The following is a 27,175-nucleotide window of genomic DNA, read 5'->3' on the forward strand; positions in this document are numbered from 1 at the left end:
ACTACCTGTGTTGGTAAGCTATAAAGTACTACCTGTATGGCTAAGTTAAATTGTACTACCTATGTCTGTAAGCTATAGTGTACTACCTGTGTGGGAAAGTTAAATTGTATTACCTGTGTGGGTAAGCTATAGTGTACTACCTGTGTGGGTAAGCTATAGTGTACTACCTGTGTGGGTAAGCTATAGTGTACTACCTGTGTGGGAAAGTTAAATTGTATTACCTGTGTGGGTAAGCTATAGTGTACTACCTGTGTGGGTAAGCTAAAGTGTACTTCCGTGTAGGTAAGCTATAGTGTACTATCTGTGTGGTAAGCTATAGTGTACTACCTGTGTGGGTAAGCTATAGTGTACTACCTGTGTGGGTAAGCTATAGTGTACTACCTGTGTGGGTAAGTTATAGTGTACTACCTGGTGGGTAAGCTATAAAGTACTACCTGTATGGGTAAGCTAAAGTGTACTACCGTGTGGGTAAGCTATAAAGTATTACCTGTATGGGTAAGCTATAGTGTACTACCTGTGTGGGTAAGCTAAAGTGTACTACCTGTGTGGGTAAGCTATAGTGTACTACCTGTGTTGGTAACCTATAAAGTACTACCTGTGTGGCTAAGTTAAATTGTACTACCTATGTCTGTAAGCTATAGTGTACTACCTGTGTGCGAAAGTTAAATTGTATTACCTGTGTGGGTAAGCTATAGTGTACTACCTGTGTGGGTAAGCTATAGTGTACTACCTGTGTGGGTAAGCTATAGTGTACTACCTGTGTTGGTAAGCTATAAAGTACTACCTGGGTGGCTAAGTTAAATTGTACTACCTATGTCTGTAAGCTATAGTGTACTACCTGTGTGGGAAAGTTAAATTGTATTACCTGTGTGGGTAAGCTATAGTGTACTACCTGTGTGGGTAAGCTATAGTGTACTACCTGTGTGGGTAAGCTATAGTGTACTACCTGTGTGGGTAAGCTATAGTGTACTACCTGTATGGGTAAGCTAAAGTGTACTACCGTGTGGGTAAGCTATAAAGTACTACCTGTATGGGTAAGCTATAGTGTACTACCTGTGTGGGTAAGCTAAAGTGTACTACCTGTGTGGGTAAGCTATAGTGTACTACCTGTGTTGGTAACCTATAAAGTACTACCTGTGTGGCTAAGTTAAATTGCACTACCTATGTGGGTAAGTTATAGTGTACTACCTGTGTGGGTAAGTTAAATTGTACTACCTATTTGGGTAAGCTATAGTGTTCTACCTGGTGGGTAAGCTATAGTGTACTACCTGTATGGGTAAGCTAAAGTGTACTACCGTGTGGGTAAGCTATAGTGTACTAGCTGTGTGGGTAAGCTATAGTGTACTACCTGTGTGAGTAAGCTATAGTGTACTTCCTGTGTGGGTAAGCTAAAGTGTACTACCTGGGTGGGTAAGCTATAGTGTAATACCTGTGTGGGTAAGCTATAGTGTACAACCTGTGTGGGTAAGCTGTAGTGTACTATCTGGATGGGGAAGCTATAGTGTATTACCTGTGTTGGTAAGCTATAAAGTACTACCTGTGTCGGTAAATTAAATTGTACTTCCTATGTGGGTAAGCTATAGCGTACTACCTATATGGGTAAGCTATAATGTACTACCTGGTGGGTAAGCTATAGTGCACTACCTGTGTTGGTAAGCAATAAAGTACTACCTGTGTGGCTAAGTTAAATTGTACTCCCTATGTGGGTAAGCTATATTGTACTACCTGTGTGGGTAAGTTAAATTGTACTACCTGTGTGGGTAAGCTATAGTGTACTACCTGTGTGTAGGGTACTGTATAGTGTACTACCTGTGTGGAGTAAGGTGTATACTACTGTTGGTAAGCTATAGTGTACTACCTGTGTGGGTAAGCTAATTGTACTACTGGTGTTGTAAGCTATACCTGTGTGGGTAAGTTATAGTGTACTACCTGTGTGGGTAAGTTAAAGTGTACTACTGTGGGTAAGCTATATTGTACTACCTGGTGGGTAAGCTATAGGTGTACCTGGTGGGTAACCTGTGTCTACCTGGGTAAGCTATAGTGTACTACCTGTGTGGGTAAGCTATAGTGTACTACCTGGTGGGTAAGCTATAGTGTACTACCTGGGTGGGTAAGCTATAGTGTACTACCTGGTGTGGGTAAGCTATAGTGTACTACCTGTGTGGGTAAGCTATAGTGTACTACCTGTGTGGGTAACTGTTAGTTGGGTAAGCTATAAGTGTACTACCTGTGTGGGTAAGCTATAGTGTACTACTGTGTGTGGGTAAGTTTAAATTGTACTACCTATGTGGGTAAGCTATAGTGTACTACCTGTGTGGCTAAGTTAAATTGTACTACATATGTGGGTAAGCTATAGTGTACTACCTGTGTGGCTAAGTTAAATTGTACTACCTATGTGGGTAAGCTATAGTGTACTACCTGGTGGGTAAGCTATAGTGTACTACCTGTGTGGGTAAGCTATAGTGTACTACCTGTGTGGGTAAGCTATAGTGTACTACCTGTGTGGGTAAGCTATAAAGTGTACTACCTGTATGGGTAAGCTATAGTGTACTACCTGTGTGGGTAAGCTATAAGTGTACTACCTGTGTGGTAAGCTATAGTGTACTACCTAAGTGTGGTAAGCTATAGTGTACTACCTGTGTGGGTACTAGTGATATACTGTAGTGTACGTACCTGCGGTGTAGGGACTAGTGCTATAGTAGTACTTGTACCTGTCGGTATAGGGACTAGTAAGCTACCTTGCGGTGTAAGGGACTAGTGTACTAGTTAGATACCATGGTAATGGGTAACTAGTGATATAGTGTATGTACGTACCTGTGTGGACTAGTTGATTAACTGTAGATACGTAACTTGCCTATGACTGGGTGTAAGCTATAGTGTACTATACCTGTGTAATCTGGCCCTAGCGGTCTAAATTGAGGATACCTAATGTGGGAAAGAATGGCTTAAGAATTCTGTGTCATAGGTTACCTTGTGTTGTACTATATTTAAATATCAGTGATTATACCTGTGACAGTAGAACACTGTAAGAAACAAGTGGAAGCATATGGATGTAATCAACCTTGTGGTATAATCTACCTACCAACTAGTAGAAATTATATCTTATGTAAGTACTCTTAGAACTTTAAAGAATTGTATATTGCCCCTATTTGGTATCGCTCCTCGGTGGTATAGGGACTAGTGATATACTGTAGATACGTACCTTGCGGTATAGGGACTAGTGATATACTGTAGATAGGTACCTTGCGGTATAGGGACTAGTGATATACTGTAGATACTTACCTTGCGGTATAGGGACTAGTGATATACTGTAGATACGTACCTTGCGGTATAGGGACTAGTGATATACTGTAGGTACGTACCTTGCGGTATAGGGACTAGTGATATACTGTAGATACGTACCTTGCGGTATAGGGACTAGTAATATACTGTAGATATGTACCTTGCGGTATAGGGACTAGTGATACACTGTAGGTACTTACCTTGTGTTATAGGGACTAGTGATATACTGTAGGTACGTACCTTGTGGTATAGGGACTAGTGATATACTGTAAGTACTTACCTTGTGTTATAGGGTACTTAGGTACCTACCTTGTGGTATAGGGACTAGTGATATACTGTAGTACTTACCTTGTGGTATAGGGACTAGTGATATACTGTAGATACGTACCTTGTGTTATAGGGACTAGTAATATACTGTAGATACGGTACCCTGGATTAGGGACTGCGGTATGATACCTGTAATGGGACTAGTGATACACTGTAGTACTGTACCTTGCGGTATAGGGACTAGTGATATACTGTAGGTACTTACCTTGTGGTATAGGGACTAGTGATACTGTAATATACCTGTATAGTGATACTGTAGTACTTACCTTGTGTATAGGGACTAGTGATATACTGTAGATACGTACCTTGCTGGTATAGGGACTAGTGATATACTGTAGATACGTACCTTGCGGTATAGGGACTAGTGATACACTGTAAGTACTTACCTTGCAGTATAGGGACTAGTGATACACTGTAGATACGTACCTGTGGTATAGGGACTAGTGATGCACTGTACTAGATACCTACCTGTACCTTGGTATAGGGACTAGTGATACACTGTAGGTACTTACCTTGCGGTATAGGGACTAGTGATACACTGTAGATATGTACTTACCTTGCGGTATAGGGACTACTGTAGATACGTACTGTGTATACTGTAGTACTATTACGTACGTTACCTTGTGGTATAGGGACTAGTGATATACTGTATGTAGGTACTTACCTTGTGTTATAGGGACTAGTGATATACTGTAGGTACTTACCTTGTGTATAGGGACTAGTGATACACTGTAAGTACTTACCTTGCGGTATAGGGACTAGTGATACACTGTAGGTACTTACCTTGTGTATAGGGACTAGTGTATATAGATGTACACTGTAAGTACTTACCTTGTGGTATAGGGACTAGTGATACACTGTAAGTACTTACCTTGCGGTATAGGGACTAGTGATACACTGTAAGTACTTACCTTGTGGTATAGGGACTAGTGATACACTGTAGGTACTTACCTTGCGGTATAGGGACTAGTGATATACTGTAGATACGTACCTTGCGGTATAGGGACTAGTGATACACTGTAGATACGTACCTTGTGGTATAGGGACTAGTGATATACTGTAGGTACGTACCTTGTGGTATAGGGACTAGTGATATACTGTAGGTACTTACCTTGTGGTATAGGGACTAGTGATATACTGTAGGTACTTACCTTGTGGTATAGGGACTAGTGATACACTGTAAGTACTTACCTTGCGGTATAGGGACTAGTGATACACTGTAGGTACTTACCTTGTGTTATAGGGACTAGTGATATACTGTAGATACGTACCTTGTGGTATAGGGACTAGTGATATGCACTGTAGATACGTACCTTGTGTATAGTATACTGTAGTACTTACCTTGCAGTATAGGGACTTAGTGATACACTGTAGATACGTACTTGTGGTATAGGGACTAGCGATATACTGTAAGTACTTAACCTTGCGGTACAGGGACTAGTGATACACTGTAGGTACTTACCTTGCGGTATAGGGACTAGTGATACACTGTAGATATGTACCTTGCGGTATAGGGACTAGTAATATACTGTAGATACGTACCTTGCAGTATAGGGACTAGTGATACACTGTAGGTACTTACCTTGGGTACTTACCTTGTGTTATAGGGACTAGTGTGTAGTACTTACCTTGTTACTAGTGTACTGTAGTACTTACCTTGTGGTATAGGGACTAGTGAATACACTGTAAGTACTTACCTTGTGGTATAGGGACTAGTGATACACTGTAGGTACTTACCTTGTGGTATAGGGACTAGTGATATACTGTAAGTACTTACCTTGTGGTATAGGGACTAGTGATACACTGTAAGTACTTACCTTGTGGTATAGGGACTAGTGATACACTGTAGGTACTTACCTTGTTATAGGGACAGTACTGTAAGTACTTACCTTGTGGTATAGGGACTAGTGATACACTGTAAGTACTCACCTTGTGGTATAGGGACTAGTGATACACTGTAGGTATTTACCTTGCGGTATAGGGACTGGTGATACACTGTAGGTACTTACCTTGCAATATAGGGACTAGTAATATACTGTAGATACATACCTTGTGGTATAGGGACTAGTGATGCACTGTAAGTACTTACCTTGTGTTATAGGGACTAGTGATATACTGTAGGTACGTACCTTGTGGTATAGGGACTAGTGATATACTGTAGGTACGTACCTTGTGGTATAGGGACTAGTGATATACTGTAGGTACGTACCTTGTGGTATAGGGACTAGTAATATACTGTAGGTACGTACCTTGTGGTATAGGGACTAGTGATATACTGTAAGTACTTACCTTGCGGTATAGGGACTAGTGATACACTGTAGGTACTTACCTTGCGGTATAGGGACTAGCTATACACTGTAGGTACTTACCTTGTGGTATAGGGACTAGTGATACACTGTAGGTACTTACCTTGTGTTATAGGGACTAGTGATACACTGTAGGTACTTACCTTGTGTTATAGGGACTAGTGATATACTGTAGATACGTACCTTGTGGTATAGGGACTAGTGATGCACTGTAAGTACTTACCTTGTGGTATAGGGACTAGTGATACACTGTAGGTACTTACCTTGCGGTATAGGGACTAGTGATATACTGTAGATACGTACCTTGTGGTATAGGGACTAGTGATGCACTGTAAGTACTTACCTTGTGGTATAGGGACTAGTGATACACTGTAAGATACTTACCTTGCGGGCGGTATAGGGACTAGTGATATACTGTAGATACGTACCTTGCGGTATAGGGACTAGTGATATACTGTAGATACTTACCTTGTGGTATAGGGACTAGTGATACACTGTAGGTACTTACCTTGTGTTATAGGGACTAGTGATATACTGTAAGTACTTACCTTGTGGTATAGGGACTAGTGATACACTGTAAGTACTTACCTTGCGGTATAGGGACTAGTGATACACTGTAGGTACTTACCTTGTGTTATAGGGACTAGTGATATACTGTAGGTACGTACCTTGTGGTATAGAGACTAGTGATGCACTGTAAGTACTTACCTTGCGGTATAGGGACTAGTGATACACTGTAGGTACTTATACCTTGTGGTATAGGGACTAGTGATACACTGTAAGTACCTACCTTGCGGTATAGGTACTAGTGATGCACTGTAAGTACTTACCTTGTGTTATAGGGACTAGTAATATACTGTAGGTACGTACCTTGCGGTATAGGGACTAGTGATGCACTGTAAGTACTTACCTTGTGTTATAGGGACTAGTGATACACTGTAGGTATTTACCTTGCGGTATAGGGACTGGTGATACACTGTAGGTACTTACCTTGCAATATAGGGACTAGTGATGCACTGTAAGTACTTACCTTGCAGTATAGGGACTAGTGATACACTGTAGATACGTACATGTGGGATAGGGACTAGTGATGCACTGTAAGTACTTACCTTGCGGTATAGGGACTAGTGATACACTGTAGGTACTTACCTTGCGGTATAGGGACTAGTGATATACTGTAGGTACTTACCTTGTGGTATAGGGACTAGTGATATACTGTAAGTACTTACCTTGTGGTATAGGGACTAGTGATACACTGTAAGTACTTACCTTGTGGTATAGGGACTAGTGATACACTGTAAGTACTTACCTTGCGGTATAGGGACTAGTGATACATTGTAGGTACTTACCTTGTGTTATAGGGACTAGTGATATACTGTAAGTACTTACCTTGTGGTATAGGGACTAGTGATACACTGTAAGTACTTACCTTGTGGTATAGGGACTAGTGATACACTGTAGGTACTTACCTTGTGGTATAGGGACTAGTGATACACTGTAGGTACTTACCTTGCGGTATAGGGACTAGTGATACACTGTAGATACGTACCTTGCGGTATAGGGACTAGTGATACACTGTAGGTACTTACCTTGTGGTATAGGGACTAGTGATACACTGTAGGTACTTACCTTGTGGTATAGGGACTAGTGATATACTGTAGGTACTTACCTTGTGTTATAGGGACTAGTGATATACTGTAGGTACGTACCTTGTGGTATAGGGACTAGTGATATACTGTAGGTACGTACCTTGTGGTATAGGGACTAGTGATATACTGTAGGTACGTACCTTGCGGTATAGGGACTAGTGATATACTGTAGGTACTTACCTTGTGGTATAGGGACTAGTGATATACTGTAGGATACGTACCTTGTGGTATAGGGACTAGTGATATACTGTAAGTACGTACCTTGTGGTATAGGGACTAGTAATATACTGTAGTACGTACCTTGCGGTATAGGGACTAGTGATATACTGTAGGTACTTACCTTGTGTTATAGGGACTAGTGATATACTGTAGATACGTACCTTGTGGTATAGGGACTAGTAATATACTGTAGGTACGTACCTTGTGGTATAGGGACTAGTGATATACTGTAGATATGTACCTTGTGGTATAGGGACTAGTGATGCACTGTAAGTACTTACCTTGTGGTATAGGGACTAGTGATATACTGTAGATATGTACCTTGCGGTATAGGGACTAGTGATATACTGTAGATACGTACCTTGCGGTATAGGGACTAGTAATATACTGTAGATATGTACCTTGCGGTATAGGGACTAGTGATACACTGTAGGTACTTACCTTGTGGTATAGGGACTAGTGATATACTGTAGGTACGTACCTTGTGGTATAGGGACTAGTGATATACTGTAGATACGTACCTTGTGGTATAGGGACTAGTGATATACTGTAGATACGTACCTTGTGGTATAGGGACTAGTGATATACTGTAAGTACTTACCTTGTGGTATAGGGACTAGTGATATACTGTAGATACGTACCTTGCGGTATAGGGACTAGTGATATACTGTAAGTACGTACCTTGTGGTATAGGGACTAGTAATATACTGTAGATACGTACCTTGCGGTATAGGGACTAGTGATATACTGTAGATACGTACCTTGTGGTATAGGGACTAGTGATATACTGTAGGTACGTACCTTGTGGTATAGGGACTAGTGATATACTGTAGGTACGTACCTTGCGGTATAGGGACTAGTGATACACTGTAGATATGTACCTTGCGGTATAGGGACTAGTGATGCACTGTAAGTACTTACCTTGTGTTATAGGGACTAGTGATATACTGTAGGTACTTACCTTGTGTTATAGGGACTAGTGATATACTGTAGGTACGTACCTTGTGGTATAGGGACTAGTGATATACTGTAGGTACGTACCTTGTGGTATAGGGACTAGTGATGCACTGTAAGTACTTACCTTGCGGTATAGGGACTAGTGATACACTGTAGGTACTTACCTTGTGTTATAGGGACTAGTGATATACTGTAGGTACGTACCTTGTGGTATAGGGACTAGTGATGCACTGTAAGTACTTACCTTGTGTTATAGGGACTAGTGATATACTGTAGGTACTTACCTTGTGTTATAGGGACTAGTGATACACTGTAGGTACGTACCTTGTGGTATAGGGACTAGTGATATACTGTAAGTACTTACCTTGTGGTATAGGGACTAGTGATACACTGTAGGTACTTACCTTGCGGTATAGGGACTAGTGATGCACTGTAAGTACTTACCTTGCGGTATAGGGACTAGTGATACACTGTAGGTACTTACCTTGTGTTATAGGGACTAGTGATATACTGTAGATACGTACCTTGCGGTATAGGGACTAGTGATGCACTGTAAGTACTTACCTTGCGGTATAGGGACTAGTGATACACTGTAGGTACTTACCTTGTGGTATAGGGACTAGTGATACACTGTAAGTACTTACCTTGTGGTATAGGGACTAGCTATACACTGTAAGTACTTACCTTGCAGTATAGGGACTAGCTATACACTGTAAGTACTTACCTTGCGGTATAGGGACTAGTGATGCACTGTAAGTACTTACCTTGCGGTATAGGGACTAGTGATGCACTGTAACTGATCATCCTCTGTGCCCACCAGGCGGTTCAGAAACGATGGATGTTGTTGTTGCCATACTTGTTCTTTGACTGTTGTCTGTTCATAATGATAACATTGAAATTTAAAAACAAGAGAATTATTGACAGGGAAATAGAACAACACCTGATATGAAATACAACTTCGAATATTTCTATTTTGATTATAATTTAGCGAGCTAAACCAGAATTCCTAGAGGGATCTTGATGCCCCTCTCCCATTTAAACATGATTATATCAGTCAATCTTTCACTGACTTTCCTTTTCTCTCAATGTTAAATCAATCTAGAAATCATCACTTGATATCTATTGCATTTATGGACCATTTGAAGCCTAATAAGTGAAATCAGACCCATCAATGCTTACTGAGAAATAGCAGTATTACCCAGACCCATCAATGCTTACTGAGAAATAACAGTATTGCCCAGACCCATCAATGCTTACTGTGAAATAGCAGTATTGCCCAGACCCATCAACCCCTCAATCAGGCTGTGTTAATTCCATATAAAAGTTCCAAAAGGTACGTACACACTATGGACTACACCTTCGTATTATTCAGTTCTCTTTGGAAATTAGCAAAAGAAGAACTCTTTACTGTTAGAAAGTTAGATTGAAATACAAAACAAGAGGTGCAGATAGCCTGTATCGCTTACCTGGTTTGCAATACTAAATAATGTATCATTGTTCCTTTTCTGAAGGTTTTTAAAAAGATCAATTTCCCCTATTCTTTCTGCTCCAGGGGATCTGTGCCAAGATTTAAGATACAAATTTGCTCCCCTTCCCCTGAGGATGTTTCTGGCTTACCCGTGGCGGACAGCGTTTGGTTGATGACGACAGATGGAACATGATGACTACATGTATATATATAGGTCATCCTGACCCTTCCAGTCAGATGACCTAACAAGAGCCCCATGGACCCGAATCACTCACCTCCTATCTGATAACCATGGTGAATACTTAAGACATAAGAGAGTCAATAAGAATTTCTATATACTTGGTTAATGACAAGAAGTTGTTTAAAGATTTTAGTCTATTTGACTCCTGTGACCTTGAATGAAAGTAAAGTTTATTCATTTAAACAAAGTCAGTAGCTTGTAATTCCAGCATGTCACAAGCCTAATATCAGGTATCTAGATCTCTTGGTTGTTCATAAGAAGGATTCTATGGTAACAATACATTACCTGGTATCTATAGTAACAATTCATTACCTGGTATCTATAGTAACAATACATTACCTGGTATCTATAGTAATAATACATTACCTGGTATCTATAGTAATAATACATTACCTGGTATCTAAAGTAACAATACATTACCTGGTATCTATAATAACAACACATTACCTGGTATCTATAGTAACAACATATTACCTGGTATCTATAGTAACAATACATTACCTGGTATCTATAATAATAACACATTACCTGGTATCTATAGTAACAATACATTACCTGGTATCTATGGTAACAATACATTAACTGGTATATATAGTAACAATACATTACCTGGTATCTATAGTAACAATACATTACCTGGTATCTATAGTAACAATACATTACCTGGTATCTATAGTAACACATTACCTGGTATCTATAGGAGATTTCAGAAAAGATGGCGTGACGTCACAGAAAGTTTACATCCGGGTCCTCAAAGGTACAAACACAGTATGGCGACTAATAAAAACAATAACAGATACGTACATCCCTACTACACAATCGATACGTTGACAAAAGTATACACTTTCATACTTGCAAATTCTGATTTTAGAATGTTTTCTGATTGTTTCAGAGGTTGACAGACATTTATATTTTTATATCTACAATTGTTTATTCTTAAATATATCTGTAGATTTAGTGTTGAAGCCAGCTTGTGAAGCGGTGCCGGGCCGTCACAAGTACCCGTTTTTTGTTCACACGTAGAAATCCATGTAGTGAAAAAAGTTTTGAATAGATAACTGATTTCAATGTATTTTGTTTCTGTTATACATGAGAAAGCTGTTCACAATACTATTTAATATAAATATAACGAATGTGAACCACCTGGCCAGACCACGGCCGCTCGTGCATGGCTTCGCTGGTAGATCACCTCGGGCCACAGCCCATAGTTGGGAAATTAATAATATTAATACGTAATTACCAACACATATCTCAATAAGTACTTGTAAAATATATATATTTCGTTATTTTCCATGTATCCATGTATATCTTGTTTTAAAGGAATGGTATAAGCCACTGTGTTACACGTAAATGCAGATCTATATGTACATGTACGTGCACGTACAGTATGGCTGCCGATATCTCGAAAAAATAAAATGGTGAAATCGTTCAATTTCATGCTGTAGAGAGTTTTTTTTTAATTTTTGGTCACTTTTATTCCATGGGCTGCTATGTGAAGTCCCACATTGAAGTGATGTTACTTTTAAATAATTTGAATACATGTTAGATAGACTACAATATAGCTAGATCGTAGTACTGTAAATGCCGACCAGGACACATTGCGCACGGCTTCGAGAATCCTAAATTACTCGAAGTTTTGTTTTAAAATATTATAAAAAGTAACTATAAACTGACTCATTTGTATGTCATTAACTAAATTCCAAAATTTCTGACGAAAAAGTTATCCAGAATACGTAATTTTGTGACTCTGAAAAATGACGAAATTCGGGATCTCGGCAGTACTGTACGTAATGGCTGCCGTGCGCTTGGGGTAAATTTTAGTTTGGTCATAATCACACATCGTAAGGTGTTTACCAAGTAAGACTTAGACAACAGTAATTGCTTATTAAAATGTCAGTATGATATTTCGGGAAACTTGGAATTAAATTTATAATTTCAAGCTGATATTTTTAATATTCTGTCAATGTTTATACGTAGGTCTATTGGCGACCTTGGTTTTTTCTCGTGGCGGTCGAAAATGGAGTATAAACAGAGTAAAATATATGAATGCCAGATGTTTATATTTATATAATATGGTTAAATATTATTATTTACACTTTTAAAAATTAAAATAACGCAATAGTTCTCGGATTGTCGTACTATTTATTACAATAAAATGTAAACAAACATCTCAAGCGACTGTGTTCCCACATGTTTATGTGTACAGATATACGGAGTTGTACCTTTGAGCGCCCGGATGTACCTTTGTGTGACGTCATCGCCATCTTTTCTGAAATCTCCTATAGTAACAATACACGACCTGGTATCTATAGTTACAATACATTACCTGGTATCTGTCCAGTATCCTAACTTCTCCAAGTTGAGGTCGTTGTGGTTCCAAGCCGTGCTGGTAAAAATCTTTGTGTTCCTGTAAATATTAGACAATGATTCAAATTCCTTTTTCTGTGAGGTAAAATAGCTCATCAATTAAAAGATCTCAAATTTACGAAATCTTTAGAAAACACAGGTATACAAACCTGCCATTCTCCTCCCCAGCACGTACGAGCAAGTCTATTCATCTCATTGTCCACATCAAAAATGTCCACACCTCTTTCACGCTTTAACTGCAATAGAAACAAATGAAAGTACTGATTATAATATTATTGTACTGAATGTAATTGGAACCATGGTCCTCCAAACAAGACCTATCTCATTGTGGCCGGTATCCCTCATATCCTCAATATACAAATGTCCTCTATGTCATGGTGGAGGTATATTAATAAGAGGCCCAAGAGGCTTTGACGGCCACCTTAGTGCTGATACAGAAAATAATAATAATAATAATAATAATAACTTTATTTAAACGTCGATGACCCATTGAGCCAATGGCTCATCTCCCATGGGGTCGACACAAAAGCATGCAATACAACAGACAATAATATGACAAATTATATATGTATATATAGAAGTAAATCAACTAAACTAAGGTAATTAATAAAAAAAATAACATACGAAAACATTTACATTTATATGTATATCAACTACGACTACAAATCAAGTTAAATGAATCAAAGTAAAAATAGATTCATCACCACATACTATTCATGGACAGGATCTCGATTGCGTTGTTTACAACAATTAAACAATTTCAATATACATTTGCAATAAATGCATTTTTAATCGGTATTTAAAATTTGCAAGTGGCGCACATTCTTTAATTTGCCTGGGTAATAAATTCCAGTTAATCACTCCAGAGTAGCTAAATGACTTTTTCATTAGTTCTGTACGAGGTTTTGGGAGCACAAAAGCATCATTTGAGGCTGACCTTAGACCATACGAACAGCTGGATGAGACTGGTGTAAATAATGTTAATGTTTAAAAGCATTGCAAAGTCAATTCACTCTCACCATGAGCGGATTTATTAGTAACTATTTTTTTTTCTCTCACTTTTTTGTGTGTTTCAACTGTAAAAAGCGATTTTGAATTAAAATAAATTTCAAATTTGAATCTTTACATCAGAATTTTTGTTTTTCTTTTTCACTGATTATTACACTACATGTATATGTAAGGGTAAAATTTAGAAGAAAAAAAGTTAGTGTACCTACATGTACCTTATGCTGAAAATTCAAAACATGTTAAACAACAAAATAAAAAAAAAATAGCTATCCCCATATCAGGAATACATATTAATGAAGGTCATGAAATTTACCTGTCTGACTATAAGCTTGCGTTGAAGTCTCCTAAGGTCTGATTCAAGTTCTACTCCATCTGCCAAATTGTTGATTTTTTTTAATAGCTGTTTTTCCTCATACAGGCTCATCAGCACTACCCTGGAAAGACAGTCATAACTGATATTAAAACATAATGATGTCATCTATTGTTGTTTCTGTACTTTAACTCCCGTATTATGTTACCATTATCTGTAACTCTCCTATATGTTACCTTTTACTGGCTTATATGTGACTCTAATATAAGACAGTCACTTATAAGACAGTAAAAGGTAGCATATGGGAGAGTTACACAATATGGGTGAATAAATGTCTCCGGGCATAATTGACGGATCGCCAGCTGTCAATCAAACCGCACGTGACTTTGTATTTTGTATTGTGTGAGCTACGATGTTTGCTCCGACATTGAATAGAAACACGTGCGTTTGTGAGCATGAGGCGTGGCTATATTACACATGGCGATCGGTCAATCCCATAATTATGTTAACACACAACACTCAATCCAGAACTTGTCTATACCTGCCAACAATGCTGACCTGTATAATCCAGAACCTGTCTATACCTGCCAACAATGCTGACCTATATAATCCAGAACCTGTCTATACCTGTCAACAATGCTGACCTGTATAATCCAGAACCTGTCTATACCTGCCAACAATGCTGATCTGTATAATTCAGAACTTGTCTATACCTGCCAACAATGCTGACCTGTATAATCCAGAACCTGTCTATACCTGCCAACAATGCTGACCTATATAATCCAGAACCTGTCTATACCTGCCAACAATGCTGACCTGTATAATCCAGAACCTGTCTATACCTGCCAACAATGCTGATCTGTATAATCCAGAACCTGTCTATACCTGTCAACAATGCTGACCTGTATAATCCAGAACCTGTCTATACCTGCCAACAATGCTGATCTGTATAATTCAGAACTTGTCTATACCTGCCAACAATGCTGACCTGTATAATCCAGAACCTGTCTATACCTGTCAACAATGCTGACCTGTACAATCCAGAACCTGTCTATACCTGCCAACAATGCTGATCTGTATAATCCAGAACCTGTCTATACCTGTCAACAATGCTGGCCTGTATAATCCAGAACCTGTCTATACCTGCCAACAATGCTGTCCTGTATAATCCAGAACCTGTCCATACCTGACAATAATGCTGGCCTGTATAATCCAGAACCTGTCTATATCTGCCAACAATGCTGATCTGTATAATCCAGAACCTGTCTATACCTGCCAATAATGCTGGCCTGTATTATCCAGAACCTGTCTATACCTGCCAACAATGCTGACCTGTACAATCCAGAACCTGTCTATACCTGCCAAAAATGCTGATCTGTATAATCCAGAACCTGTCTATACCTGTCAACAATGCTGGCCTGTATAATCCAGAATCTGTACATACCTGTCAACAATGCTGACCTGTATAATCCAGAACCTGTCTATACCTGCCAACAATGCTGATCTGTATAATCCAGAACCTGTCTATACCTGCCAATAATGCTGGCCTGTATAATCCAGAACCTATCTATACCTGCCAACAATGCTGACCTGTATAATCCAGAACCTGTCTATACCTGCCAACAATGCTGACCTGTATAATCCAGAGCCTGTCTATACCTGCCAACAATGCTGATCTGTATAATCCAGAACCTTTCTATACCTGCCAATAATGCTTGCCTGTATAATCCAGAACCTGTCTATACCTGCCAACAATGCTGATCTGTATAATCCTGAACCTGTCTATACCTGCCAACAATGCTGGCCTGTATAATCCAGAACCTGTCTATACCTGTCAACAATGCTGACCTGTATAATCCAGAGCCTGTCTATACCTGCCAACAATGCTGATCTGTATAATCCAGAACCTTTCTATACCTGCCAATAATGCTTGCCTGTATAATCCAGAACCTGTCTATACCTGCCAACAATGCTGATCTGTATAATCCTGAACCTGTCTATACCTGCCAACAATGCTGGCCTGTATAATCCAGAACCTGTCTATACCTGCCAACAATACTGGTCTGTATAATCCAGAACCTCTCTATACCTGCCAACAATGCTGGCCTATATAATCCAGAACCTGTCTATACCTGCCAACAATGCTCACCTGTATTATCCAGAACCTGTCTACTGTGAAATCATTATTTTTCGTGGATTTCGTTTTTTGACCAAAATCTACGGCGGCGTATTAGGGCCACTACAAAATTTTATTTATCTTGTAAGTACAAGTTATTATCTTGTAAGTACAAGTTATTATCTTGTAAGTACAAGTTATTATCTTGTACGTACAAGTTAGTATCTTGTTTGTACAAGATAGTATCTTGTACGTACAACTTAGTATCTTGTACGTACAACTTAGTATCTTGTACGTACAACTTAGTATCTTGTACGTACAAGAGTAAAATAGTTTGAATTTTGACACCGTTTTCTAAAAACATCACTGATTATCCATGTCCAACCTGAAATATATTTGACCGTCCGAATTATGACGGACATTATCTAAACTTACCCTCACTTGTCGATTACATCGTGCCATGTCTAAAATTATAGCCAGGTCTAAATAAAATAGTCTGTGGTTATAACTAATTTGTTTTCATAGGATCGATTTTGTGTACGTATAGTGTATCGTCTCTATTGTAGCTTACGACCGCTATATAGCTATACCAATATACTTCCAAGAATTTATGTTTACAAAAAGGAACTTATCGGTTTCAAAATATGAGTTTCATACTTATTGTCTAATGAAGATGACCTTTATTTTAAGCTAAATGTGTGCAAGCCTCATCCGCAGACTACACTTTTCAGTCTCCCGCTGTGATAGACAGTTTTACCTGTGCCCGGTCGGCTAACTGTCATCGGAAGATATTGTCCAGAAGCCATCAGCAGGATATGTATCTGGCGTTAAAGATATTCATAAACGGAAAGTTGTTTTCATTAATAACAAGTAGACAGGCCATTCGTATGACTACTGCTATAAAGCTATTCAAATCTACTTGCAAGTTTAAACTCATTATCTAAGGAAGATGATCTTTAATTCAACTATATAATTTTGAAAACACTATGTTCCAACGTGTGAAAATTAAGACGATAATTCGTTAAACGACCTGTCATTTTCCTCCAGTTTGTAATAGTCAATGCAGAATTTCGAATAAATAAAATGACTCAATACTTTGACAAATGATATGGTTGAATCTCAGCCAAAGGAATAAATTTAAACGTGTTTTGTTCACTATTTACAGAGCCCGCGAAGGGACATTGAAATATATTTATTAATCCGTGCACACGGTTTGTCAATTAAAGATTTTAGGCTTTTTGACCCCTTTGACCTTGAATGAAGGTCAAGGTCATTCATTCGAACAAACTTGGTAGCCCTTGATTACATGCCATAGGCCCAATATCAGGTCCCTAGACTGTTTGGGTATTAAGAAGAAGTCTTTTAGAGATATTAGCCTATTTGATCCCTGTGACCTTGAATGAAAGTCAATGTCATTCATTTGAACAAACTTTGTAGCGCTTCATCCCAACATGTCACATGCCCAATATCAGGCCTCTAGACCTCTTAGTTATTAAGAAGAAGTTGTTTAAAGATTTTAGCCTTTTTGACCCCTTTGACCTTGAATGAAGGTCAAGGTCATTCAATCAAACAAACTTGGTAGCCCTTGATCCCATGCCATAGGCCCAATAACAGGTCCCTAGACTGTTTGGGTATTAAGAAGAAGTCTTTTAGAGATATTAGCCTATTAGACCCCTGTGACCTTAAATGAAAGTCAATGTCATTCATTTGAATAAACTTTGTAGCGCTTCATCCCAACATGTCACATGCCCAATATCAGGCCTCTAGACCTCTTGGTTAATAAAAAGAAGTTGTTAAAAGACTTTCACCTATTTGACCCATGTGACCTTGAATGAAGGTCCAGCTCATTTATCTGAACAAACTTGGTAGTCGTTTATTCCAGCATGCCACATGCCCAATATCAGGTCTCTAGCCCTCTTGGTTATTAAGGAGAAGTCGTTTAAAGATTTTAGCCTGTTTGACCCCTGTGACCTTGAATGAAAGTCAAGGTCATTCATTTGAACAAACTTGATAGCCCTTGATCCCAGAATGTTACAGGACCAATATTAGGTGCCTAGGCCTCTTGGTTATTATGAAGAAGTCGTTTAAAGATTTTAGCCTTTTTGACAACTGTGACCTTGAATGATAGTTAAAGTCATTCATTTGAATATACTTTGTAGCCCTTGATTCCAGCATGCCTCAGGCCCAATATCAGGTCCCTAGGTTGTTTGGTTATTAAGAAGAAGTTGTTTAAAGATTTTTGCCTTTTTGACCCTTGTGACCTTGAATGAAGATCAAGGTCATTCATTTGAACAAACTTGGTAGCCCTCTATCCCAGCATGCCACATGCCCAATATCAGGTCTCTAGCCCTCATGGTTATTAAGGAGAAGTCGTTTAAAGATTTCAGCCTTTTTGACCCCTGTGACCTTGAATGAAGATCAAGGTCATTCATTTGAACAAACTTGGTAGCCATTCATCCAAGCATGCCTCAGGCCCAATATCAGGTCCCTAGGTTGTTTGGTTATTAAGAAGAAGTTGTTTAAAGATTTCAGCCTATTTGACCCCTGTGACCTTGAGTGAAGGTCAAGGTCAATTATTTGAACAAACTTGGTAACCATTCATTTCAGCATGTCACAGGCCCAATATCAGGTCCCTAGGCCTCTTGGTTATTAAGAAGAAGTCGTTTAAAGATTTTAGCCTTTATGACCCCTGTGACCTTGAATGAAGGTCAAGGTCATTCATTTGAACAAACTTGGTAGCCCTCTATCTCAGCATGCCACATGCCCAATATCAGGTCCCTAGTCCTCTTGGTTATTAAGGAGAAGTCGTTTAAAGATTTTAACCTATTTGACCCCTGTGACCTTGAATGAAAGTCAAGGTCATTCATTTGAACAAACTTGGTAGCCCTTGATCCCAGCATGTTACAGGACCAATATCAGGTGCCTAGGCCTCTTGGTTATTATGAAGAAGTCATTTAAAGACTTTAGCCTTTTTGACCCCTGTGACCTTGAATGATAGTTAAAGTCATTCATTTGAACATACTTTGTAGCCCTTGATTCCAGCATGCCTCAGGCCCAATATCAGGTCCCTAGGTTGTTTGGTTATTAAGAAGAAGTTGTTTAAAGATTTTTGCCTTTTTGACCCTTGTGACCTTGAATGAAGGTTAAGGTCATTCATTTGAACATACTTGTTAGCCCTTGATTCCAGCATGCCTCAGGCCCAATATCAGGTCCCTAGGCTGTTTGATTATTAAGAAGAAGTTGTTTAAAGATTTGTGCCTTTTTGACCCCTGTCACCTTGAATGAGGGTCAAGGTCATTCATTTGAACAAACTTGGTAACCATTCATCCCAGCATGTCACAGGCCCAATATCAGGTCCCTAGGCCTCTTGGTTATTAAGAAGAAGTTGTTTAAAGATTTCAGCCTATTTGACCCCTGTGACCTTGAATGAAGGTCAAGGTCAATTATTTGAACAAACTTGGTAGCCCTTTATCCCAGCATGCCACATGCCCAATATCAGGTCCCTAGGCCTCTTGGTTATTAAGAAGAAGTTGTTTAAAGATTTCAGCCTATTTGACCCCTGTGACGTTGAGTGAAGGTCAAGGTCAATTATTTGAACAAACTTGGTAGCCATTCATTTCAGCATGTTACATGCCAAATATCGGGTCTTTAGGCCTCTTAGTTATGAAGCAGAAGTCTTAACAAGATATTTCAGCCTATTTGACCCCTGTGACCTTGAATGAAGGTCAAGGTCATTCATTTGAACAAACTTGGTAGCCCTTCATCCCAGCATGCTATAAGTCAAAGTTCAGGACTCTAGGTCTCTAAGTTTTGGAGAAGAATTTGTTTAAATGGTAAAGTTGACGCCGGACGGCCGGACGGCCGGACGACGGACGCTGCACCATAGCATAAGCTCACTTGTCCTTCGGGCAGGTGAGCTAAAAATGGCTGCAAAAATCCTTTAAACACGCGATTGTACGAGAAAACTACAAAAGAGCGAAGTAATACCCCTCAGTTGCCTCTTAATCGAGCGCGTGTACCCGCTTCCCTCTTACCTGTGTAGAGTGCATTGTATATTCCCAAGTAATTAACTTCTCCGGTTAACTCCTTTACTGTTTTCATATCATCAATCTCTGATAATAGTTTTTAAAAGATTTAAAGATTTTAAGTAGGATTTAAATTAAAGTTTAAAGAGACCCATTTATAAAAACGACGAAAATAAGATGACAATGCATTAGCGTCGTCTGTCAATATTTATCAGTTGACAAACATACCTTGGGTCAAAGGTTATACAAAGCGGTTCTCATATGTGATATTTACCCGCGTGACGTGTGAACTCCCCCATCATTGGTGCAATCCTGATTAAACTACGACATTTTTAATTAAGAAATATATATCACCATAAGGATATCAACTCTATCATTTGACGAAATTAGGTAATTGGCTACGATTAAATATATTACGAAAAACGTAATGGGACTTTAAACGCCAGAATTATCTTCCGACAAAGATGTATTCGTCCTTGCTTCTGATGACCAGTTAGGCGGCAGGCACAGGTAAAACTGTCTATCACAGCGGGAGGCTGAAAAGTGTAGTCTGCGGATGAGGCTTGCACACATTTAGCTTAAATTAAAGGTCATCTTCATTAGACAATGAGTATGAAACTCATATTTTGAAACCGATAAGTTCCTTTTTGTAAACATAAATTCTTGGAAGTATATTGGTATAGCTATATAGCGGTGGTAAAGTACAATAGAGACGATACACTATACGTACACAAAATCGATCCTATGAAAACAAATTAGTTATAACCACAGACTATTTTATTTAGACCTGGCTATAATTTTAGACATGGCACAATGTAATCGCCTAGTGAGGGTAAGTTTAGATAAGGTCGTCATAATTCGGACGGTCAAATATATTTCAGGCTGGACATGGATAATCAGTGATGTTTTTAGAAAACGGTGTCAAAATTCAAACTAGTAGAGAAACTAAACGGCACATAATAAGGAAATTTGGACTCCATTGAATAATCAGTCAGACACAGTTGTTCATTTCGCCGAGATCTAGTATGTATACGTGGTCCCCTTCAATAGTGGACTCGGCTTGACTGTCTATAATATTAGACTGATGTCACCAACATTAGTCCCGGTTGCTGAAAATTAACCACCACTATAAAATTAGACTGCCGTTATCAATATTAGACCTGGTCGCTTAAATTAGACCATTGCTGTAATAGACTGAAGCCACCACAATTTGACCCATTCGCTGAAAATTAGACAAGCCCTCACTGAAAATTAGACCACCGCCATAAAATTAGACTGAGGTCATCAAAATTAGACCCGTCACTGGAAACTAGACCACCGCTGTAATATTAGACTGTGTTCACCAAAATTAGACTGGTCACTGAAAATTAGACCCGTCACTGAATATTAGACCAGGTCACTGAAAATTAGACCACCGCTGCAATATTAGACTGTGGTCACCAAAATTAGACCGGTCACTGAAAATTAGACCACCGCTGCAATATTAGACTGTGGTCACCGAAATTAGACCGGTCACTGAAAATTAGACCCATCACTGAAAGTTAGACCGCTGCTGTAATATTAGACCGGGGTCATGAAAATTAGTACCATGGTGGTTATTTTTAGACCAGTTTGCTCAGAATTAGACTTTTTCTGATTATTAGGTCATTTTCTCTCAATATTGGGCCTGTTTTGAAAATTAGGGCAATTTTTGTCAAAATTAGGCCTTTATGGTCTTCCAGTGTAAGTTGTACATACAAGATACTAACTTGTACGTACAAGATACTATCTTGTATGTACAAGATACTATCTTGTATGTACAAGATAGTAACTTGTACATACAAGATACTAACTTGTACGTACAAGATACTAAGTTGTACGTACAAGATACTAAGTTGTACGTACAAGATAGTAACTTGTACATACAAGATACTAACTTGTACGTACAAGATACTTAGTTGTACGTACAAGATACTAAGTTGTACGTACAAGATAGTAACTTGTACGTACAAGATACTAACTTGTACGTACAAGATACTATCTTGTACGTACAAGATAAAAAGTTGTACGTACAAGATACTAAGTTGTACGTACAAGATACTAAGTTGTACGTACAAGATACTAAGTTGTACGTACACGATATTAGATTTCGGGGACAAGCATGACAAGTTTAAAGTTGGAAAATATTGTTCAAACAAATATAGTTTTCAGAATTTCATAGACTTCATCTACGTGTACCAACAATTAATTGATTGAGTACATCATGACTCTATCAATGTGACACGATAATTGTTTGTTGGACACATCTGTAAAAACACTGGATGAGTACCAACTCTTGATTGTGATTGTAACTGTGTTATGTAGTAGAGCTTAGTTCCGCTTGAGCGATCAAACAGTACATGTACAGGTGACAGTGTTGACTGTGTATTTTAACGGTAATGTGTAAGGTCTTCTCCACGAATTTAAGTGCCAACGAAATTGTAAAATTTTAGAATCCACGAAAATAGAATCCACGAAAATTGAGCCCAACGAAAATAAATGATTTCACAGTATACCTGCCAACAATGCCGGAATGTTTAATCCAGAACCTGTCTATACCTGCCAACAATGCTGATCTGTATAATCCAGAACCTGCCAACAATGATGACCTGTATAATCCAGAACCTGTCTATACCTGTCAACAATGCTAATCTGTATAATCCAGAACCTGTCTATACCTGTCAACAATGCTGATCTGTATAATCCAGAACCCGTCTATACCTGACAACAATGCTGATCTGTATAATCCAGAACCTGTCTATACCTACCAACAATGCTGATCTGTATAATCCAGAACCTGTCTATACCTGTCAACAATGCTGTCCTGTATAATCCAGAACCTGTCTATACCTGCCAACAATGCTGTCCTGTATAATCCAGAACCTGTCTATACCTGTCAACAATGCTGTCCTGTATAATCCAGAACCTGTCTATACCTGTCAACAATGCTGATCTGTATAATCCAGAACCTGTCTATACCTGTCAACAATGCTGTCCTGTATAATCCAGAACCTGTCCATACCTGACAACAATGTTGGCCTGTATAATCCAGAACCTGTCTATACCTGTCAACAATGCTCACCTGTATAATCCAGAACCTGTCTATACCTGCTAACAATGCTCATCTGTATAATCCAGAATCTGTCTATACCTACAAACAATGCTGACCTGTATAATCCAGAACCTGTCTATACCTGCCAACAATGCTCATCTGTATAATCCAGAACCTGTCTATACCTGCCAACAATGCTGACCTGTATAATCCAGAACCTGTCTATACCTACCAACAATGCTGACCTGTATAATCCAGAACCTGTCTATACCTGCCCAGTATTGCCAACCTCTGATGAGGTCAAATCGGGTGATCACCCTTGAAAAAACGGGTGAAAGGGTCAAAACAGGGGTCATGTACGGAACCACATTTTAGTATAATTCTTAACACATTTTAAACCCTTAAATATGCATACATTTATTATCTTCATATTGTTATTCAATAATATTTATATTTTTTGTAATGGTATAATTGATATCTGAAAATTAATAAAAAAAAATGTATTTTTTAAAATATTAAATAAATAAAATCCTGATTTTTTTTTTGTTCTACACATGTCCGGTTTCACTATTATCTTTGACTAAACAAAATGGCAGCCATTATGATTGGCTTGCCTGCCTACTGCAACAGGATACCGTTCACGTTGACTATGCTTTATTCATGTGCGTAAATCTTAGTTTTGAAGAGTTTATTTCCAATTTTGAACAGTATTAATTGGCCATGTCTGATTTTGCTAGCTGGCTCTGGCTAAAAATAATCATGGACATCGTGATGCATGACTGAATAGATTAATTGCTACAATTTCACATCTTTATGAAAGTTTGTGTAAACACAAACATAGCTATACCTGCATTATACAGGGGCCTGATATGAGTCTTAAGTCCTGTGGTGTAATTAAAATAGCACTTATGGCTTTATCTGACGTAATTTTTGTGATTTTTTTCACACTTTGGTACAAGTGCTGAAAATCGGGTTATTTGATGACCCGACGGGTCAATCGGGTTACGCATTCTAAAATGTCTACAAAACGGGTCAACCCGGGGAAATCGGGTGAGTTGGCAATACTGCCTGCCAACAATGCTCACCTGTATAATCTAGAACCTGTCTATACCTGCCAACAATGCTGGCCTGATGACATCCAGTTTAGGCAAGTTATACAAACTTGTACTTTTTAAGAATTAACAAAATAAACCTTACTTTGGAGGGGGTAAACTTTCTTCTGCTGCATCAACTACCTTTGCCTTTTTCCGCTTCAGTTTGGGTCTACTTTCACTTTGTACAGCTGCAGTGGAATCAGAGTCTTCAGAAGAACTGTTTTCACTTTCACTTTCTTTTTCACTTTCTGAGTCCACAACTGATTGATCATCTTTGCCCAGTGGTGTATTTTTTATCTGACCGCTGGCTTTTTCCTCGGATTCCTTTATGTTTAACGTCTCATACCCCTGGCCACTGAGAGAATCCTCAGATTGATTACAATCCATGCTTGCACTCAAATCTACAAAGAAAAGTTAGGTTTAACGTCATTATATTTAAGTGAAGTTTATAGACACCCAAAGCATGACAATTCTAATGTCACTAATGTTGACATGGTAATGTCCACAAAGAAGAGGCCCAGAGGGCCTGTATTGCTCACTTGGTTTGTAATGCCAAGTAATGTTCGAAACACAGGTTCATTGTTTCTTTTCTGAAGGAATTAGAATATTTACCTCTATTTCCTCTATTGGGCCCAACCCCTCCTGCCCCCGGGGGGTCAAAGCCAAACTTTATGCAAGTTCTGTTCCCCGTCCCCCATGGATGTTTGTGGCCAAATTTGGTCACAATCCATGCAGAACTCTAGGACAAGTAGCGATTTATAGGATTTACCTCTATTTCCCCTATTGGGCCCCGCCCCTCCTGCCCCCGGGGGATAGAGCCAAAATTTATACAAGTTCTGTTCCTCTTCCCCCAAGGATGTTTATGGCCAAATTTGATTACAATCCATGCGGAACTCTATGACTAGTAGCGATTTAAAGGAAATGTTGACGCTGGACGCCGGACGCCACGCCATGACATAAGCTCACATGCCCTTTGGGCCAGGTGAGCTAAAAACATAGTATCCCCTTTCGGGCAGATTAAATAGGAAAGTATTTACATTTTTGTATGACTATGAAAATTTAGGTCGTCAGTTTGACCTTAAAGATGGAACCTGATGAAATATTTGAGTAAAGTTTGATCTAAATCTAATATGTTTGTTACTGTTTCTGAAGGAAATTGCGTTACCATCTGTTGAGGTGATAGACATGAGAAGATCGTTGATTGTAGGAGAGTCGGGTTGGTTAGATGGTGAACCTAGAGGTGGTGTTATCATGCCAGGGTCAATCTCAAGGTCACTTTCAGAGTCTACATTATCCATGTCTTCTGTCATCAACAAGTTGGGTAGACTAGCTGTGAAGGTAATATTACAGTTTAGTAGACATCACAGAGGGACTTCCCCACCCATCATTGAATGTTTCTATCACAGAGGGATTTCCCCACCCATCATTGAATGTTTCTACCACAGAGGGACTTTGCCACCCATCATTGAATATTTCTATCTCTCCTGTTCTAAAATCTATATTTTAAATATAAATATCTAAATTTTACTTTTGATCAGTTAAAACATGTTTCTGACATCCTAGCATATTACAGGCCTAATATTAAGTCTCTAGGACTTTAAGTTATTGACAAGAAGCTGTTTAAAGATTTTAAAGATTTGACCCCTGTGACCTTGAATGAAGGTCAATGCCATACACATGAAAAAAGTTTATAGCTCTCATCACTCCTCAAAGCATGTCACAGGCCAAACATCAGATAATGGCCTTTTATTTTTATTCAGAAGATATTTATATAAAGATTTGATTTCAACTGAATATTTTTAAGTGAAAGTGAAGGCCAATCATTTTGAACAAACTCTGTTGCCCTTAATGCAAGTGTTCAAAGGCAAACACTGAAGTTGCAAGAACATGGACTTCACATAACCTCACTTGTCCCTTCATTAATTTTCTATATATTTAACAAGTTGATATTATGACCATTGATTGGACAGTTAACTTACAGTCAGCTTTGAGGTCATGCTCTGTCAGCCACATATCATTCTTACTACTGCTGTGAGAGAACTGACTATCTTCATCGATGTCGAAAGACCCGCACACAGACCCCGAGATGTTACTCAGGCTTGTACTCTGTGTCAGTGAAAGGTTTGACACCTGTGACGATCCTGGGGAGAAAGAACTTTGTGATGAACTCTGCATTGACAACAAGCTTGAATCAATAGGTTCTTGCTTTATGCTTTGAAGGAACTGGAAACTTGGTCCGGCTGCTGTTGCTGTAGCAACTTGACCTGTCGGTGTCCCTGGAGGCTCCTGTTTAATATCCACATAGTGACTGCTGGGGCCCTGTATGGTGGCATGCTTAGCCTTACGCATTTCCTTTGCTTCCTATACAGCCAATCACAAACAAGAATTACACAGAATTACAAGTTACACACAGAATTACAAGTTACATACAGAATTACAAGTTACACACAGAATTACAAGTTACACACAGAATTACAAGTTACACACAGAATTATAATTCACATGCAGAACTATAAGTTACACACAGAATTATAATTCACATACAGATTTATAATTCACATACAGAATTATATTTTCACATGCAGAATTATAAGTTATACATAGAATTATAAGTTACACACAGAATTATAAGTTACACACAGAATTACAAGTTACACACAGAATTATAAGTTATACACAGAATTATAAGTTACACACAGAATTATAAGTTACACGCAGAATACTAAGTTACACACA

At 38.7% G+C, this 27,175-nt stretch overlaps 1 protein-coding gene across 1 annotated transcript in view; it reads right to left on the reverse strand.

Moving 5' to 3' along the window:
- The window catches only part of LOC138307154 (cysteine-rich protein 2-binding protein-like), a 71,563-nt gene that overhangs the window by 11,344 nt on the left and 33,044 nt on the right, over positions 1 to 27,175 (reverse strand). The window contains exons 7-15 of the mRNA XM_069247784.1: positions 26,419 to 26,800; positions 25,605 to 25,769; positions 24,543 to 24,840; positions 14,138 to 14,258; positions 12,966 to 13,052; positions 12,776 to 12,856; positions 9,505 to 9,614; positions 2,926 to 2,954; positions 2,555 to 2,582 (exon numbers count right to left, since the gene is read on the reverse strand). Coding sequence (XP_069103885.1) covers positions 2,555 to 2,582; positions 2,926 to 2,954; positions 9,505 to 9,614; positions 12,776 to 12,856; positions 12,966 to 13,052; positions 14,138 to 14,258; positions 24,543 to 24,840; positions 25,605 to 25,769; positions 26,419 to 26,800 — 1,301 coding nt within the window. The remainder of the gene's footprint in view (positions 1 to 2,554; positions 2,583 to 2,925; positions 2,955 to 9,504; positions 9,615 to 12,775; positions 12,857 to 12,965; positions 13,053 to 14,137; positions 14,259 to 24,542; positions 24,841 to 25,604; positions 25,770 to 26,418; positions 26,801 to 27,175) is intronic.

Source organism: Argopecten irradians, chromosome 14 (genome assembly GCF_041381155.1).
Source record: "Argopecten irradians isolate NY chromosome 14, Ai_NY, whole genome shotgun sequence".
NCBI classification, from domain to species: domain Eukaryota; kingdom Metazoa; phylum Mollusca; class Bivalvia; order Pectinida; family Pectinidae; genus Argopecten; species Argopecten irradians.